At 36.4% G+C, this 16,125-nt stretch overlaps 2 protein-coding genes across 4 annotated transcripts in view; one reads left to right on the top strand and one right to left on the bottom strand.

The window, feature by feature from the left end:
• LOC103460289 (coxsackievirus and adenovirus receptor-like) overlaps positions 1 to 1,083 on the bottom strand; it is a 15,355-nt gene extending 14,272 nt beyond the window's left edge. Inside the window, exon 1 of the mRNA XM_008402395.2 lies at positions 773 to 1,083. Within this exon, the coding sequence (XP_008400617.1) occupies positions 773 to 833 (61 nt within the window). The 5' untranslated portion in view covers positions 834 to 1,083. The remainder of the gene's footprint in view (positions 1 to 772) is intronic.
• A 3,132-nt stretch (positions 1,084 to 4,215) lies between these two features.
• On the top strand, positions 4,216 to 12,868 carry LOC103460290 (coxsackievirus and adenovirus receptor homolog). Of its 3 annotated transcripts, none has more exons than XM_017303247.1 (3): positions 4,216 to 4,311; positions 11,754 to 12,092; positions 12,192 to 12,868. In XM_017303247.1, the coding sequence occupies exons 1-3, from the start codon at positions 4,251 to 4,253 to the stop codon at positions 12,278 to 12,280; spliced, it is 489 nt and encodes a 162-aa protein (XP_017158736.1). In that variant the 5' UTR covers positions 4,216 to 4,250; the 3' UTR covers positions 12,281 to 12,868. The 3 variants fall into 3 exon arrangements, with proteins under 3 accessions (XP_017158736.1, XP_017158735.1, XP_017158734.1); XM_017303246.1 differs by lacking the exon at positions 4,216 to 4,311 and adding an exon at positions 11,228 to 11,338; XM_017303245.1 differs by lacking the exon at positions 4,216 to 4,311 and having other exon boundaries at positions 11,498 to 12,092.
• Positions 12,869 to 16,125: the final 3,257 nt, after the last annotated feature.

The raw sequence follows: 16,125 nt of genomic DNA, 5'->3' as shown, positions 1-16,125 counted from the left end.
AGTGAGGACGCCTCCTTGTGAACAAGATGGCTCACTTTACGTCACTAGTCTACTAGAACAGGTTTTAGTACTTCAGATTATCTGGACCTTTAAAAATTTAACATGTGGCAACATCAATACATTCTTTAAGTCGTATTTATAGCGGCGTTCTGTAAACGGTTTTGTTAAGTTAGCAGCATTTTAACCAGGCATCCACTCAGCCACCTATCCTTTACAAACATCTGCGTTGCCAGTTGGTCTGTAACACCGGATCAGAACCAGAGTGTTTTTAGTTTATCAGTCAGGTTCTTGACTCCAGCCCGGTGTGGATCTGATCATGTCTATAAACCTCTGATGAGGATCTACTGACTGATAAACTGATCTGAACTGTCTGGTTGTTTCACTGAACCGTCCACAGCGTCTCCAAGCTTTCATTAAAGGTTATAAACCTATAAATTATAGCTCATATTGTGAAAATTACATTTATTTTGTGTAAACTTGGATCAACTCGATATTTTCCCAGAAGCTCCGCCTCCTTTACCAGGAAGTCAGAGATAACGGCTTAAAGTCACAACCAGTTGAACCTCGATGTTTGTAAAAATAGTAAATATCTGTACTAGTGATCTTCATGCGATATTATTGTTAAAAGTTTTTCGCTACTCTATGTGCGTTCAACTGCTAGCTAACAATGAAACTCATCGCTGATCATCCGGGAGTTTCCTGCTCGTCTTTTGACTTTAAACTAACAGTTTCTGAGAATCGTTAGTTCGAATGAAGGCGGATTAAAACTCACCTTCAGCAGAAACTGAGCTGATACACAGAGTCCAGAACAAAGTGACCATTAATGAAACCATTTCTATAACATAAGCGGTGCTAGCTGTAACGCTACTTTGGAAAGAAATGCGGAAGTCACGTGGGTCATGGACTGACGTGGGTTATACGGAGGCCTCCAGGGGACATGGGGATTTTTTTTCTTTTGCGTTTCCTCGCAATAATCTACTGATCAGTTCATGCGRCATAATTGATACTCTAAGCCAGGGTGTCAAACTCCAGTCCTGAAGGGCCGCCGTCCTGCAGCTTTTAGATGCGCCACAGGTACAAAACACCTGAATCAAACGGCTTAATTACCTCCTTCTTGTGTAGGTAGGTTCTCGACCTCGGGGGAGGAGGCGGAAGACGGCTGTCGTCAGAGGACCCGCTGAGATTGAAAGTTGGAGACGGACGCTGCAACACGGAAGAAGGAGGAGGATAATTTTGAACGAAAGATCAAAACCACACAAAAATTGGATGGTGGAAAAAGCGGTTTATGGCATAAACTGGTATGTGAATGGTTCGGATGGAAATGGAGATAAGTATTGAAGAAGAAGGGGAATATGAAGGGTGGACGCCAGTGGGAAGAGGGAGAGGAAGATTAATTTACATGACGGAAAGGAAGTCAGAGAAAGTCAAGGAAGTAAACGGGATCTAGAAGGAAGCAGTTCAGAGGAGGAGAGGGTAGTTGGGTATGGAGAGCCGTTTCAGCCAAAATTAAATAAATAAATAAGAGTGAAATAAATAAATAAAAAATTGTTAAATATATAATTTAGCTTTTTCATTAACCCAATTTTTCATTTATTTATGTTTCATATTATCAATTTCTCAATTTCTCTTTTTCATTTATCTACTTTTAATTTATCCCTAACTACTGCTTGCTTCCTTTTATAATCAATTAAGTTAATATACATTGGGTTAAGTTTTAATACCTTAAAGGCTTTATTTCTTAATTTAATTGCTTCCTTACCCTCACTTGTCCACCATGGCACCTTTTCTTATCATTAATACTCCCTGACGTCTTAATAGAATCTTCAGCTGCATCTGTAATYATCTTTGAGATACTTGCATTCACTTCGTTTACATTTATATTAAAATCTACCTTTTCTAAATATATTTCACACAAGTATCTAAACTTACTCCAATCTGCCTTATTAAAGTTCAATCTTTCCCCTCCATTTTTATACTTATTTCCAATAATTCCTACCCTTGTAGTTATAGGATAATGATCACTACCTACCGTTGTTTCTTTGTCAACTGACCATCCACAGATACCAGCTATATCATTTGATGCTATTGTTAGATCTAAAGTTGATTCCATCCCTGTTCTTAAATTCATTCTTGTACCCTTTCTCTCATTAATACAAACTACATTTTTCATTTCCATCACTCCTTCTATAACCTGTCCATTTTTATCATTACTATTTCCCACAGTTGCACGTTTTGCATTGAAACCCCCACACCAAATGACTCTCCCTTCCAAATGATCCAATAATTCCTCCATTACTTCAACCGATAATGATTTACATGGATTATATGAATGTATTTTAAATTTACTTTCCTGCACCCATACCTCAATTACTATAAATTCTAGTTCTTTTCCTATAACTTGATATTGTAAATATTCCTCCTCCCTCTTCTCTTTCTTCTTATACCAACATATCCTCCAATCACAAAATCTAAGGTTAGTTTTAACCAAGTTTCTTGTACACAAATTATATCTGGTTGGACTTAAAGTTCGTCAATATATCTTTTAAATTCCTGACCATTGGCTAACAGACTCCTAGCGTTCCATTGAAGTATTAACATAAACTACTTTCACTTGTTGCGTCCAACTTCTTATCCACCTCTAGTTTTTTATTTATTTCTTTCCATGTACCTTTCTTAAATCTCAAGAATTTTTCAGCTCCTCTCACTATTATTTTAATCTTCTCGGTTTTGTGCTTATCTTGATCAGTACAGTTGATGACATAAGCTATGAATAAAACCAGGTTTCCACTGAATAAGTGACCTTATCTTCTGGTAGTATTTTGGGTTGCTGTATTGTTTGACTCCCCATTTGTTCAATCACTCTTTTTTCCTGCTCCTTCACACTTTTTACAGCTTCAGTGTAGCTTATATTTTTAGATGTTTTAATTTGCACCATTTCTTTAGCCCTTCCTTACCTCACATCCTCCGTATGTAACCCTATGGTTTCCCCCACAGTTACATTTCTCCTCTACATTTTCCTTACATTCTTCAACTTCATGATCTTCCCCACATTTTGGAAATCTCTGCTTACCTTTACAAACTGCCGCAATGTGTCCATATCTTTGGCATTTATAACACAGAAGTGGTGGAGGTACATAAGGACTGACTTTGAAACTTATATATCCTATTTTTATATTCGTTGGCAACTCTTTACCTTCAAACTCCACTAGGATTGACTGACTCCCCACTCTCTCACCGTTCACAGTTTTTAACAGCCTTTTCATATTAGCCACCTTTGCTCCAACTATATTTTTCTTAAGTTTTTCCAGATCCTCCTCTGGGGGGATCCCATATTTCACCCCTCTTTTTTTTTATTTTCTCCCAACAATTTTTTCTCCATCACTTCTCTTTTACAAATGTTGTCCACTTTGAAGGCCTTATTCTTTTGCTCTATATCCTTACATTCTGTCAACAGACTTCCGTCTCTCAAGATTTTTACCATTTCGACTTCTCCTATTTTCTTCTTAATTTCTTTTGACACCCCTATTGGGCTGACTTTCTCCTGCCCTTCCTCATTCTTACGTTTCAGAATTACTTTAAATTTCTCATTCACTACTTTTCTCCTAACTACCCTCTCCTCCTCTGAACTGCTTCCTTCTAGATCCCGTTTACTTCCTTGACTTTCTCTGACTTCCTTTCCGTCATGTAAATTAATCTTCCTCTCCCTCTTCCCACTGGCGTCCACCCTTCATATTCCCCTTCTTCTTCAATACTTATCTCCATTTCCATCCGAACCATTCACATACCAGTTTATGCCATRAACCGCTTTTTCCACCATCCAATTTTTGTGTGGTTTTGATCTTTCGTTCAAAATTATCCTCCTCCTTCTTCCGTGTTGCAGCGTCCGTCTCCAACTTTCAATCTCAGCGGGTCCTCTGACGACAGCCGTCTTCCGCCTCCTCCCCCGAGGTCGAGAACCTACCTACACAAGAAGGAGGTAATTAAGCCGTTTGATTCAGGTGTTTTGTACCTGTGGCGCATCTAAAAGCTGCAGGACGGCGGCCCTTCAGGACTGGAGTTTGACACCCTGGCTTAGAGTATCAATTATGCCGCATGAACTGATCAGTAGATTATTGCGAGGAAACGCAAAAGAAAAAAAATCCCCATGTCCCCTGGAGGCCTCCGTATAACCCACGTCAGTCCATGACCCACGTGACTTCCGCATTTCTTTCCAAAGTAGCGTTACAGCTAGCACCGCTTATGTTATAGAAATGGTTTCATTAATGGTCACTTTGTTCTGGACTCTGTGTATCAGCTCAGTTTCTGCTGAAGGTGAGTTTTAATCCGCCTTCATTCGAACTAACGATTCTCAGAAACTGTTAGTTTAAAGTCAAAAGACGAGCAGGAAACTCCCGGATGATCAGCGATGAGTTTCATTGTTAGCTAGCAGTTGAACGCACATAGAGTAGCGAAAAACTTTTAACAATAATATCGCATGAAGATCACTAGTACAGATATTTACTATTTTTACAAACATCGAGATTAAACTGGTTGAGACTTTAAGCCGTTATCTCTGACTTCCTGGTAAATAGGAGGCGGAGCTTCTGGGAAAATATCGGGTTGATCCAAGTTTACACAAAATAAATGTAATTTTCACAATATGAGCTATAATTTATAGGTTTATAACCTTTAATGAAAGCTTGGAGACGCTGTGGACGGTTCAGTGAAACAACCAGACAGTTCAGATCAGTTTATCAGTCAGTAGATCCTCATCAGAGGTTTATGGACATGATCAGATCCACACCGGGCTGGAGTCAAGAACCTGACTGATAAACTAATAAACACTCTGGTTCTGATCCGGTGTTACAGACCAACTGGTAYCGAGACCAACTGGCAACGCAGATGTTTGTAAAGGATAGGTGGCTGAGTGGATGCCTGGTTAAAATGCTGCTGACTTAATAAAACCGTTTACAGAACGCAGCTATAAATACGACTTAAAGAATATATTGATGTTGCCACATGTAAAATTTTAAAGGTCCAGATAATCTGAAGTACTAAAACCTGTTCTAGTAGACTAGTGACGTAAAGTGAGCCATCTTGTTCACAAGGAGGCGTCCTCACTTCCTGTTTCTGACCAATCAGCTGTTGTCTGATTGGTCAGAAGTTTATTTGTATACAGAAATTAACTCAGACAGCAATGTTGATATTTCTCTTCCACTAGTCCGCTTCCACTTTTTTCTGTATATTCAAGAGGGAAAATACTTTTCAGTAGCATTAATCTAAATATGTATATTTGTACAATTTTCTCTAATAATTAGACCATCATATGGCTAAAAACCCTTGGATGGAAATGTTGTCATTGTCTACGTAGGAAATAATAATCTTCATTTCATCTTCATGATTATTTCATTAAAAACCAAACAGAGCATGCAGGAAGCAGGAGGGTTGATCTATACCAGCTGATCTATTCTATGTAGAGACGTGCCGATCAGGTTTTTCCTGCCGATACCGATCACCCATGAGGGCCGATCACCGATACCGATCACATAATTATTATTATTATTTTTTTTTATCATAAACACTACCGGTTACATTATGTGGAAAAAGGAACCATAAATTCACCTTAATTTAGACAAAAACTTGTTTTTAATAACTTTTTCCAAGAAGAAAACTAAACAAAACAGGCATTGTGCAAATTGTCCTGCTATCAGTAAAACTATCTTTAACAGACTGAAAACATATGGAGGCTCTGAAGAGGCAAAATTATGCAAAGAGCCAAAATAAAACCTCTCAACATTGGCAAAAGTTCAAGTATAAAACTTAACATTCAAAGGCAAATACAGGATCCATTACAATAAACAATCCAGAGTTACTGAATGAAAGCTTCCTGTTAGCATGGCGGCTAGCTGATTACTGCTAGTTCTGAGTGGCTGTTTCTGACTGAGCAGAGTAATTATGTAGAGCAGGGAGGAGATCGATTATTTTTTAGAGATCATCTGTCTCATGTTAGGACAGCGAAAGTTTTAATACGTATGTAAAATGTATTTTAGATGCTGCAGCTTTAAGCAGAGGTTTGGTGTGAGAGTCACTACCAGGTGGAGCAGAAGCGGCGCTCCGTCTGTGAAATATTACTACCTGTAGCGTAGCAGCGGTTCAACAGCGAGAGCAGAACCAGCGTCTTACATCGCAGCTCCAAGACTTAAATCATTTAGCGGGTTATTTGTTTAGCTTTCTGACCGTCATGCTAATCCGGGTGAGTGTAGCTGTGCTGCTTTACCTGCTATCTGATCCTCCATGTCTTTTTTACTGCAGTGAGCCTCAATGTAGCCAAACTCAAACAAGTATGTAATTAAGAATTAAAGCCTTTACGGTATTAAAACTTAACCCAATTTAWATGAACTTAATTGATTATAAAAGGAAGCAAGCAGTAGTTAGGAGGACTATAAAGAAAGCTAAGAGAGATTATTGGAGGAAATTTTGTAGTACGATAGGGAGAGATACAAAAGTTGAGAAGATTTGGAAAGTAATTAAAAAAATGAATGGAATTAAAAAAGAGTTTGATTACCCTGTATTAAAAGAAGACAATATGGATATAATTAGAGATGAGGATAAAGTGGAGGTATTGGCAAGATCGTTTAATAAGATACATAGTACAAATAACATTAGCAAAGAAGGAAAAAAGGGAAGAGAAAATACTGTCCTTAAGTATAAAAATTTAATGGAGAGTGAAGAAGAGGTAAATAATGTTTTGAATGTTGAATTTACCAAAGTGGAATTAAATCGTGTGCTTAAAAAGACCAAAAATACGGCGCCAGGTAACGATAACATTTGGTATAGAATGATAAGTCAACTAAGTGATAAATCAAAAGTTATAATATTAAAACTATATAATAAAATCTGGGAGGAGGGAAAATTACCAGAGTTATGGAAGGAATCTATTATAGTACCGATAGCTAAACCAGGAAAAGATCATTCAAAACCAGAAAGTTATAGGCCAATAGCATTAACTTCAAACTCGTGTAAAATAATGGGAAAATGATTAATAATAGATGAGTGTATTATTTAAATAAAAAGGAATGTATTTCTAATTATCAAAGTGGTTTTCGTAAAGGGAGGAGCACTAATGACCCAACGTTACGTCTAGAGCATGAAGTTAGAAGAGCTCAAGTGTAGTGGCTGTATTTTTTGATATTGAAAAAGCATATGATATGATGTGGGTAGAGGGTTTATTAATTAAATTACACAAATTGGGGATTAAAGGAAAAATATATTAATGGATTAAAAACTTTCTAACAAACAGAAAATTACAGGTAAAAATTGGAGAGATAGTTTCAGGTAAATATGTAGTGGAAAATGGTACGCCACAGGGAGCATTATGAGCCCTTTACTGTTTTCTGTGATGATTAATGACATATTTAAAAATATTGGAAGGGATATGGGATGCTCACTCTTCACAGATGATGGAGCCATATGGAAAAGAGGGAAGAACATGGAGTTTATAGGGAAAAAATACAAAAGGTCATTGTTGATATAGAGCTGTGGGCATTGCAATGGGGATTTAAATTCTCAGGGGATAAAATGAAAGTAATTGTTTTTTCTCAAAAAAAAAAAAAAATAAACAAGGTAATAGAATTAAAGTTATATAATCAAAAAATTGAACAGGTAAAGAGTATAAAATTTCTGGGGTTGTGGTTTGATGAGAAATTAAAGTGGAGTATCCACATCCAAAAGATTATAGATAAATGTAAGAAAAAATGAATATATTAAGATGTTTGGCTGGTAATGATTGGGGGGGCAGACAGACGAGCGTTAAAACAGATTAATACAGGGATGATAAGATCGGACCTTGATTTTGGATGTTTAGTTTACAGGTCAGCAGCTAAAACTCATCTGGATAAATTCAACACCAGGCATTAAGATTATGGACAGGAGCTTTCAAAACAACGCCAACAACAGCATTAGATGTAGAAATGGGAGAAATGCCACTAGATCTGAGGAGATCTAAATTATTATTATTATTATTATTATTAATTATTGGTTAAATTTGATGGGGCATAAATGTGAACATCCAATCTGGGAAATTTTAAAATCATGCTGGGAAAAGGAAAAGAAAGAGATGAGGAGTTATGGATGGAAAATTGGAAAAGACGTTAAGGAATTTAAAATGGAAACTTTAGAAATTAGTCAAACAGATCCAATATCAGTTATACCACCCTGGATGCTGCCAGAAACCACAGTCGATTTGTCCTTAATGGTTAAGAAACAAGACAAATCTAATGGTATAGATACTCAGTGCAATCACATTTAAATGATTACTGTAGTTATGTCCAAATTTATACAGATGCATCAAAAATTGAAGGAAAAATAGGAACAGCATGTGCAATTCCAGAATTCAATTTGAATATAGGGAAGCGAATTACGGATGGATTATCAATCTATACAGGTGAAATATTAACAATTCTATTGGCTTTACAATGGATTGAGGAAATAAAACCAATGCAAGCAATAATTTGCTCTGATTCAAGCTCAGCTTTAACAAGCATAAAATATTATAGTACGGATTGTGGGAGAGACATATTATTAGAAATATATCATGATTACAAAATATGGGGTTAGTAGTTACATTTGTGTGGGTTCCAGCACATTTAGGGTTTAGGTAGGAAACGAGAAAGCCAATAAAATGGCAAAGAAGGCAATTCATAGTCCCATCAGTTTTACAGTTAAGACGAGTAAGTCTGAAGGGAAAAGTAAAGCTAAAGAACAGCTGATGAAAATATGGCAAAGAAGGTGGATGAAGGGGAAACAGGAAGATGGTTTTATAAGATTCAGAAGGTTGTAGGAAGGAAAAGAAAAGGAAGAAGAAACAGGAAGGAGGATAGAATAACAACAAGATTAAGGTTTGGTCACACAGTGCTTAATTATTCACTTTTCGATATCCAGAAGCATAAAACTGGAAAGTGTGAGCATTGTGAAAAGTTTGAAACAATAGAACATGTTTCTTTAGAGTGTTATAAATATGAAGAAGATGGAAGATATATGTTGAGAATGTGAAGAGATTAAAGAAAGGTTCAATTTAACAGAATTTTTGAGGAGAGAATTGGGAAGCAAACATATTCAAATAATTATTCAATTTCTTAAAAAAACAAGGTTATTTCATAGAATTTGATTAGGGCAGGATGGCAGAGAATGTGTTAAGAACAAAGAATGGTATAAAAAACTATATGCAATTAGGGTAATATAAGTAGGTATGTATGTGTGTTAGATTAGTCAGAAGCATAAAGTAAGGATTATGTATGAAGTGAAAGTTTATAGATCATCACGAGCCACACTCCATACCAGTCATTCAGTAATGCTACTGCTCTAAGCCATTTCTACGGTGGCCGGCGCACTTTCTGCTTTAATACAAGCTTATAAGGTTTTTCCATGGACTATTGAGTTATTATCGCAGGTAATCAGTCATCTGATTGTCTCTGTTGGTCTGAATGGTTTAAAGAGCTGCTTTCAGTCCATCTGAGCCTGAACAGACATAAACATGCAGTAAATAAATCGATTTTCAATCAGTTTTCTGCACCAAAGAGTTAATAATAATAAACACGTTTTATTATTATAAAACACAGCAAACTAATGGTGTTAGAGCCTCACTGGGTTAACTGGGAATCTCATCTGTATCAATCAACTCCAAACCTCTTTGTTCTGTCACAATTATCGATTTATTTAATTTTTATTTTCATGCTCCAAACTTTGCGAGGACTGACCACCCCGCTCACGCCAGTCTCCTTCCCATTCATACGTCATGACGTCACGCCCACATCGACACGCCCACCACCAGGTGCCGCTGCTCCTGTCATATCAATAATTACTGATTTCATTCATATGGCTCTTATACGGACCCGGAGAAAAATGAAACATAATCATGCATAAAGAAAATAATAGTAAGAATTGTGGTATATGTGCCAGATGTTACAGTGAATTAACATAATAAATAATCCAAAATTCCAAGTTGATTAAAGCCCAAATTGTTGTTTTGCTTTTTGATTACCTGAAGGATGAATTGTAGATATATAAAGTTTAAGTTCATTCAAAAAAATTGAAAAGTCTGGTTATTTCCTCAAAAAAATTATTCATGTAGGTGAAATTTAGCCTTAATAATTAATAAATTGATAAAGAAACTCTTCAAATTCATTTTATCATTTTGTTGAAATCCAAACAAGATATTTTCCCAATATAACTGAAAGCCTACTGATAGTTTTGAGTCAACAAAGTTACAAAAATGTTGCCAAAATACTTTATTAAACAACCAGAACAAACGAGTGACCGACTGGGCAAACAGTTTACATCAATGTTAGAGTTGATCTTCTGTAGATGAACTTTAACAGGACAGATTCACTGTACGAGTTTAAAAGACAATCTTTTACCTGGTTAGTGAGGAGAAAGTGATTTGGGAGCAACCAGGTAAATTTCCAGGACATATTAATATGAAAGTGATTCCAATATGGTACAACTACAGGAGCAGAGGTCACTTCCCTCTGGAACAGGGATCTAATCGATAACCGACTGTCGGCTTCTGTCTGAATAACATACACATTTCTGTAGAAATGGCACCTAAAACTTTAGCATTTTCTCCAGAAGAGACGGGAAAATTAAACTTGGAGAGAAATTAAAGAAGTTAAAGAAAGAAGTTAAACAACTGGTCAACCAGAATTATGTTAGGAGCAAACCAGGAATCAAAAAATAAAGTTTCCTTCTTACATTAAATGTCCTTATTGTTTTAAATTAAATACTGGAGAGGAGAAGTTGTGCTGTAGATGAGTAACCAGGACAAACAGGCCTGATGAAAGTTAGAGTCTGGTTGGGAGTTTTATCAAGATTACAAACTAAAAAGAAATTCAGACCACCAAACTTAGAAAAAATATAGAAAGGTATAATATTCCAGAAAAACGTTGCCGGAGAATAAAAAAATTGATGTATAAAATGTATTTTAAAAGAATTATTCAAAATAGAGAATGATAAACAATTAAGTTAATCAAAAAAGCATTTTCATCTGTAGCAACATTGACATGTCACTATAAACTGGTTATGGCCATCAGTGGCCCTGCACAGTGGTGCAGTTGGTAGAGCTGTTGCCTTGCAGTAAGAAGATTCTGGGTTCGATTCCCGGCCTGGGTCTTTCTGCATGGAGTCTCTGAGCACGGTGGGTTTTCTCCGGGTTCTAACCCACGTCAGTCCATGACCCACGTGACTTCTGCATTTCACTCCATATACCGTTACAGCTAACACTGCTTACAGATTATAGAAATGGTTTCATTAATGATCCCGTTGCTCTGCTGGACTCTGTGTATCAGCTCAGTTTCTGCTGAAGGTGAGTTTTAATCCGCCTTCATTCTAACTAACGATTCTCAGAATCTGTTAATCCAGAGACAAAAGACGAGCAGGAAACTCCCGGATGATGTCATGATGATTTTAATAGCTAGCAGTTGGACGCACATAGAGTAGAGAAACACTTTTAACAATAATAACGCATGAAGATCACTAGTATAGATATTTATTATTTTTACAAACATCGAGATTAAACTGGTTGAGACTTTAAGCCGTTATCTCTGACTTCCTGGTAAAGGAGGCGGAGCTTCTGGGAAAATATCGGGTTGATCCAAGTTTACACAAAATAAACGTGTTTTCACCAACTGTAATTATAAGTTTAATGACATTTAATGAAAGCTTGGAGACGATGTGGTCCGCAGCACAGTTCAATAAAACAAATGTTTCCTCTTCTACAGACATCACGGGTTACTCTGAACAGAACGTCTCTCTGCCATGTACAACTACTGAGAACAAACCCGTCGTTGCTGTGGAGTGGATCAGAACCGATCTGCAGGATGAGTTTGTTCTTCTGTACAGAGACGATCAGATTGATCCAGAAAACCAGCACCCGTCATTCAAGAACCGAGTGGATCTGGCAGACAGACGGATGAAGGATGGAGACGTCTCTCTGGTTCTGATGAACCTGACGACTAACGATACCGGGACATATGAATGTCGAGTTCAGAGTGAAGGAAGCCTGGATGCTAAACTGATCAGAACCATCAACCTGCAGGTTTCTCTTCATCCTCCTCCAGGTGAGAGTTTATCTCTGGATCAGAACCAGCAGCTTCCTGGTTCTGGATTTCAGATCAGATCATTTGTTAAACTAATTATAATTCTGTCTTTGTCTGCAGGGGACAAGAACTCAGCGAACCAGGTTGGATCCATTGGACTGATGGTTGGTCTGATTTTATCTCTGCTGCTGCTGGTGTTTTATTTCTAACCTATAGAAAACAACCTGCTTGCTTAAGGAAGAAAACCTCAGATTCTCCAGTTGATCTATAGATGAATCAATGTCTTAATTCTGTGGACATAATTTGCATCAGATTATTGCTGCTGTTTTCTAATCTATCAGCATGAACTGATTTCCTCCTGCAGTCTGTTTCCTCTCTGTTCTGATGGTTCAATCAATCACAGCAGATCAACCTCTGATCTCATCAATCATGACTTAATTATTATAAAACAACTTTACCTGAACCATGAACTGTGGACTGAAAAGCTTTATATCAGTGTTATCCATTTTTTAATTTTATACAGTTGTATTAATTATTAGATTTATCTTTTTATGATCAAGATGTTCTCACCTGAAACGTTAGCTGGAGAGGCACCAGCACCTCCTGACCCACTAGGGACAAGGGTGTTAGGAGATGGATGGATGTGAAATGTCTGTTTAATTTGTTTAGTTTACTGTTTCATGTAAAAGAGCAGGAACCTGATCTATAGTTTCAGTTTTATTAATGTCTCTGATCAGAGGATCAACACAAAGGATTGTTTCATTTTATCTCAATAAACTTTAACTTGATTCCTCTGATTTACTGTCAATTATTGATTTGCTTCAGATATTAGCTGAAACTATATTGTTTTTAATGAGTTTAATAGATTTTATATTTAAATGTGATGAAAGAAAATAACTTATTTAATGTTTTATTCCACTGGAAATGAATATCACATATTTCCTTCCTCATCAAAGCCCAATAAGGAACAGCAGATAGAAAACAAGCATCCATCTGCATGGATCTCTGGATGGGTAAAACTATCTCATGTCTGTTTAATTTGTTTAGTTTACTGTTTCATGTAAAAGCAGGAACCTGATCTGTAATTATTGAACTCGGCTGAAGCCCAGTTCAATAATTTAATAAAACCATCCAGAAGCTGTCAGGTTGGTCCAAAACTCAATTTATATTTGACTGATCAGCTGTAGTTTGTTAACATCCTTAATTTTTTGGTTTGGATTCTTTAAATATGTCTCCAAATTCAACCAAAAATAAAGCATCCAACTATTTTCTAATCAGACATTAAGAAATTCAGAACCAAATTTATTTCCTTTTTGGCCCCAAAGCAAAATAAATCACTTCAAGCTCATAAATGTTCAGTTTGAAATCAGGTCACAATTTTTGAATCAACACTGAGCTGACTGATCATCTGTTTTTCAGATTATATAATCTGCTCCTTTGTTGTCATGGGAACAGATTATACTCTGTCAGCTGGTTGTAAACCTGATAAAAGCCTCAAAGCATCAGGCTCAGCTGCTGCAGCTGCACAGGTCAGGGATATCTGAAGATGTTATTTACATATTTTATAAATTCTCTATTACATAAGGTACTTGAATATTAAACATTTATTTCATGGTACATTTAATTGATGATTTAAAGATGCTTTATTTATGTGTTTTTGTCCCCTTTGGGCCTCCATACCTCAGAGTTGTACATGTTGATAAGATGTTTTTATAATCTGTAAATTAAAAATGGAAGTGATGAGATGTGATGAGAAATCCATCAGGAGAGAAAATGTCAGGAATGTGGATTGGAAAATAAAGAGATTAAGAAATTTTTTTAGCAAGATTGTAGTTTCAAAATGTTGGTCAAAGTGAGAAAAGAATAAATATTTTAATCTCTTCATTATTAGTGAACCTGTGTAAAGATATAAAACTATAAAACCTCATAATGAAACCCAGAATGTTTAGTAACATTTTATTTTTGCTTCTTTCTAACAAAAAGCTTTAAATCTGGACCAGGAACCGCCTGCATCAGTTTGTTCTGTGTGGATTGTTTCTGGTTCTCCAGATTAATGTTGATCTGTAATCTGAGCTCTGACTTCCTGGTAGATGGGAGGAGGGATTATTGTTAAAATACGGGGTTATAAATACATAAATGAGTTTCTCACTGTAAGTTTCAGTTAAAGCACAGAAACAAAGTGAACCTCAGCAGAACTCAGAGCTTTCAGATCCGTTTACAATCAGCAGATTCACATCAGAGGAAGTTTGAGGTTCTGAGTCATTTACAGGTTTAACAGAAACGATGAAGCACTAAGGTTCAAAAACAAGAAGTGATTAAATATTTATGATTAATGAATATAAAATAGGGGGCTGCACAGTGGTGCAGTGGGTAGAGCTGTTGCCTTGCAGCAAGAAGGTTCTGGGTTCGATTCCCGGTCTTTCTGCATGGAGTCTCCATGTTCTCCCTGTGCATGGTGGGTTTTCTCCAGGTACTCTGGTTTCCTCCCACAGTCCAGAAACATGACTGTCAGGTTAATTGGTCTCTCTAAATTGCCCCTAGGTGTGTGTGAATGGTTGTGTGTCTCTGTGTTGCCCTGCGACAGACTGGTGACCTGTCCAGGTGACCCCGCCCCTCGCCCGGCACGTTAGCTGGAGAGGCAGCAGCAACCCTCCCGACCCCACTGAGGGAAAAAGGGTGCAAGAAAATGGATGGATGGATGAATATAAAATAGTGTGTTAAAATCTCAACTCTAATCCAGGTTGATTTAAACCAACCAACCAAAAATAAATATATTAACATTAATGATCAGATTAATAAGATAAACCAAACATAAAGACTGAATATCATGTTTATGACCAACAATCACGACTTCATCCCAACATTAAAGATCATAAACGCAGAAATTAACCTGCAGATTCATCATTTATTAAAGACATTAATGAAACTTTAAAGTTCCTCCAATGAGCCGATGGTCACTGACAGAGAGGCTGGTGATGATTTATTGATAAAAACAGAGAAGAAGAAGAAGAACTGAGCAGAGAATCCAGAGAAGAAGAAACAAAAACCAGGAGTTTAAATAACTGCAGAGAAAATGAAGTGATGAACAGCAGGTGGTTAATTACAGGGTAACCAGAGAGCAATGAAAGGAGAGACTCAGCATGGAGACTGAACAGAACCAGAACCAGAACCACACTGTAAAACCACATCAGTTATATTTACTACAGCAGCTCATCTGGGACGTTTAGATTTTACTCATTAAAAACCAAACAAATCAAACTCTACATAAAACATTGTGTTGAAAATCATCCATTAATAAAGATCTTATGGTTCTAGAAGGTTTGTGAGTTTATCATAATTTGTTTCTCATGTTTACTAGGAATCTGAATTATTAAATAGATATTAGAACCATAATCAATTTGTGTATTTTAAATATTACACAATAATTGCATTTTACTTTTTTCTTTTCATAAAGACGACAATTCAATTTATTTCTCAGAAATGTCTTGCAGAAATAATGTCAAAGTAATAAATATGTAAAGTTGAGTAAACATTTGATCAGATTTACTTTAATGTTTCACTCTGCTACTTTCTCCTGCTGCTCTAATGCTTATTATCTGCTGTTATTTCTGTATTTTAACTTTCAGTCTCTGTGTTTTCTCCTGACCAGGTGTTGGTTGTTCACAACATGTGGAAACATGAAGCAAAACCATCAAAGATCCAAACTTCAAAATGCAGCAGAAGAAAAATGTTAAAACCTGCCAAAAAGCTGTGATCACAGAAAATAGAAGCAAAAACCAAGAAAACAGAAAAAAGCTGAAGCAGAAAGTTTTCAATAAAACATTTTCAGACACAAACAGCTGAGAGTTTTATCAGAACCTCAGGAAATAATAAAACTTTTAACTGAACTTCAGTTTGGATACATGAAGGAATCAGAAATATTCAAACTTTATGAAGATGAAGATCTGAGAGATATCAGCTTTGAATTTCACCTAAAATGACTAAAATAATGAAACCCTGAGGGTTGAACATGTTCCATAAATCATCTATTGGTTGATCTACATATTGATCAGGA

Source organism: Poecilia reticulata, unplaced genomic scaffold (genome assembly GCF_000633615.1).
Source record: "Poecilia reticulata strain Guanapo unplaced genomic scaffold, Guppy_female_1.0+MT scaffold_224, whole genome shotgun sequence".
In the NCBI taxonomy this organism is placed as follows: domain Eukaryota; kingdom Metazoa; phylum Chordata; class Actinopteri; order Cyprinodontiformes; family Poeciliidae; genus Poecilia; species Poecilia reticulata.
This window is presented reverse-complemented; position numbering and strand designations above follow the sequence as displayed.

Coding starts and splice junctions, on each gene's coding strand:
- LOC103460290 (XM_017303245.1), top strand. CDS start 11,678: ATGACATTTAATGAAAGCTTGGAGACGATGTGGTCCGCAGCACAGTTC. Junction 12,093..12,191: donor TTCTCTTCATCCTCCTCCAG/GTGAGAGTTTAT, acceptor CTTTGTCTGCAG/GGGACAAGAACTCAGCGAAC.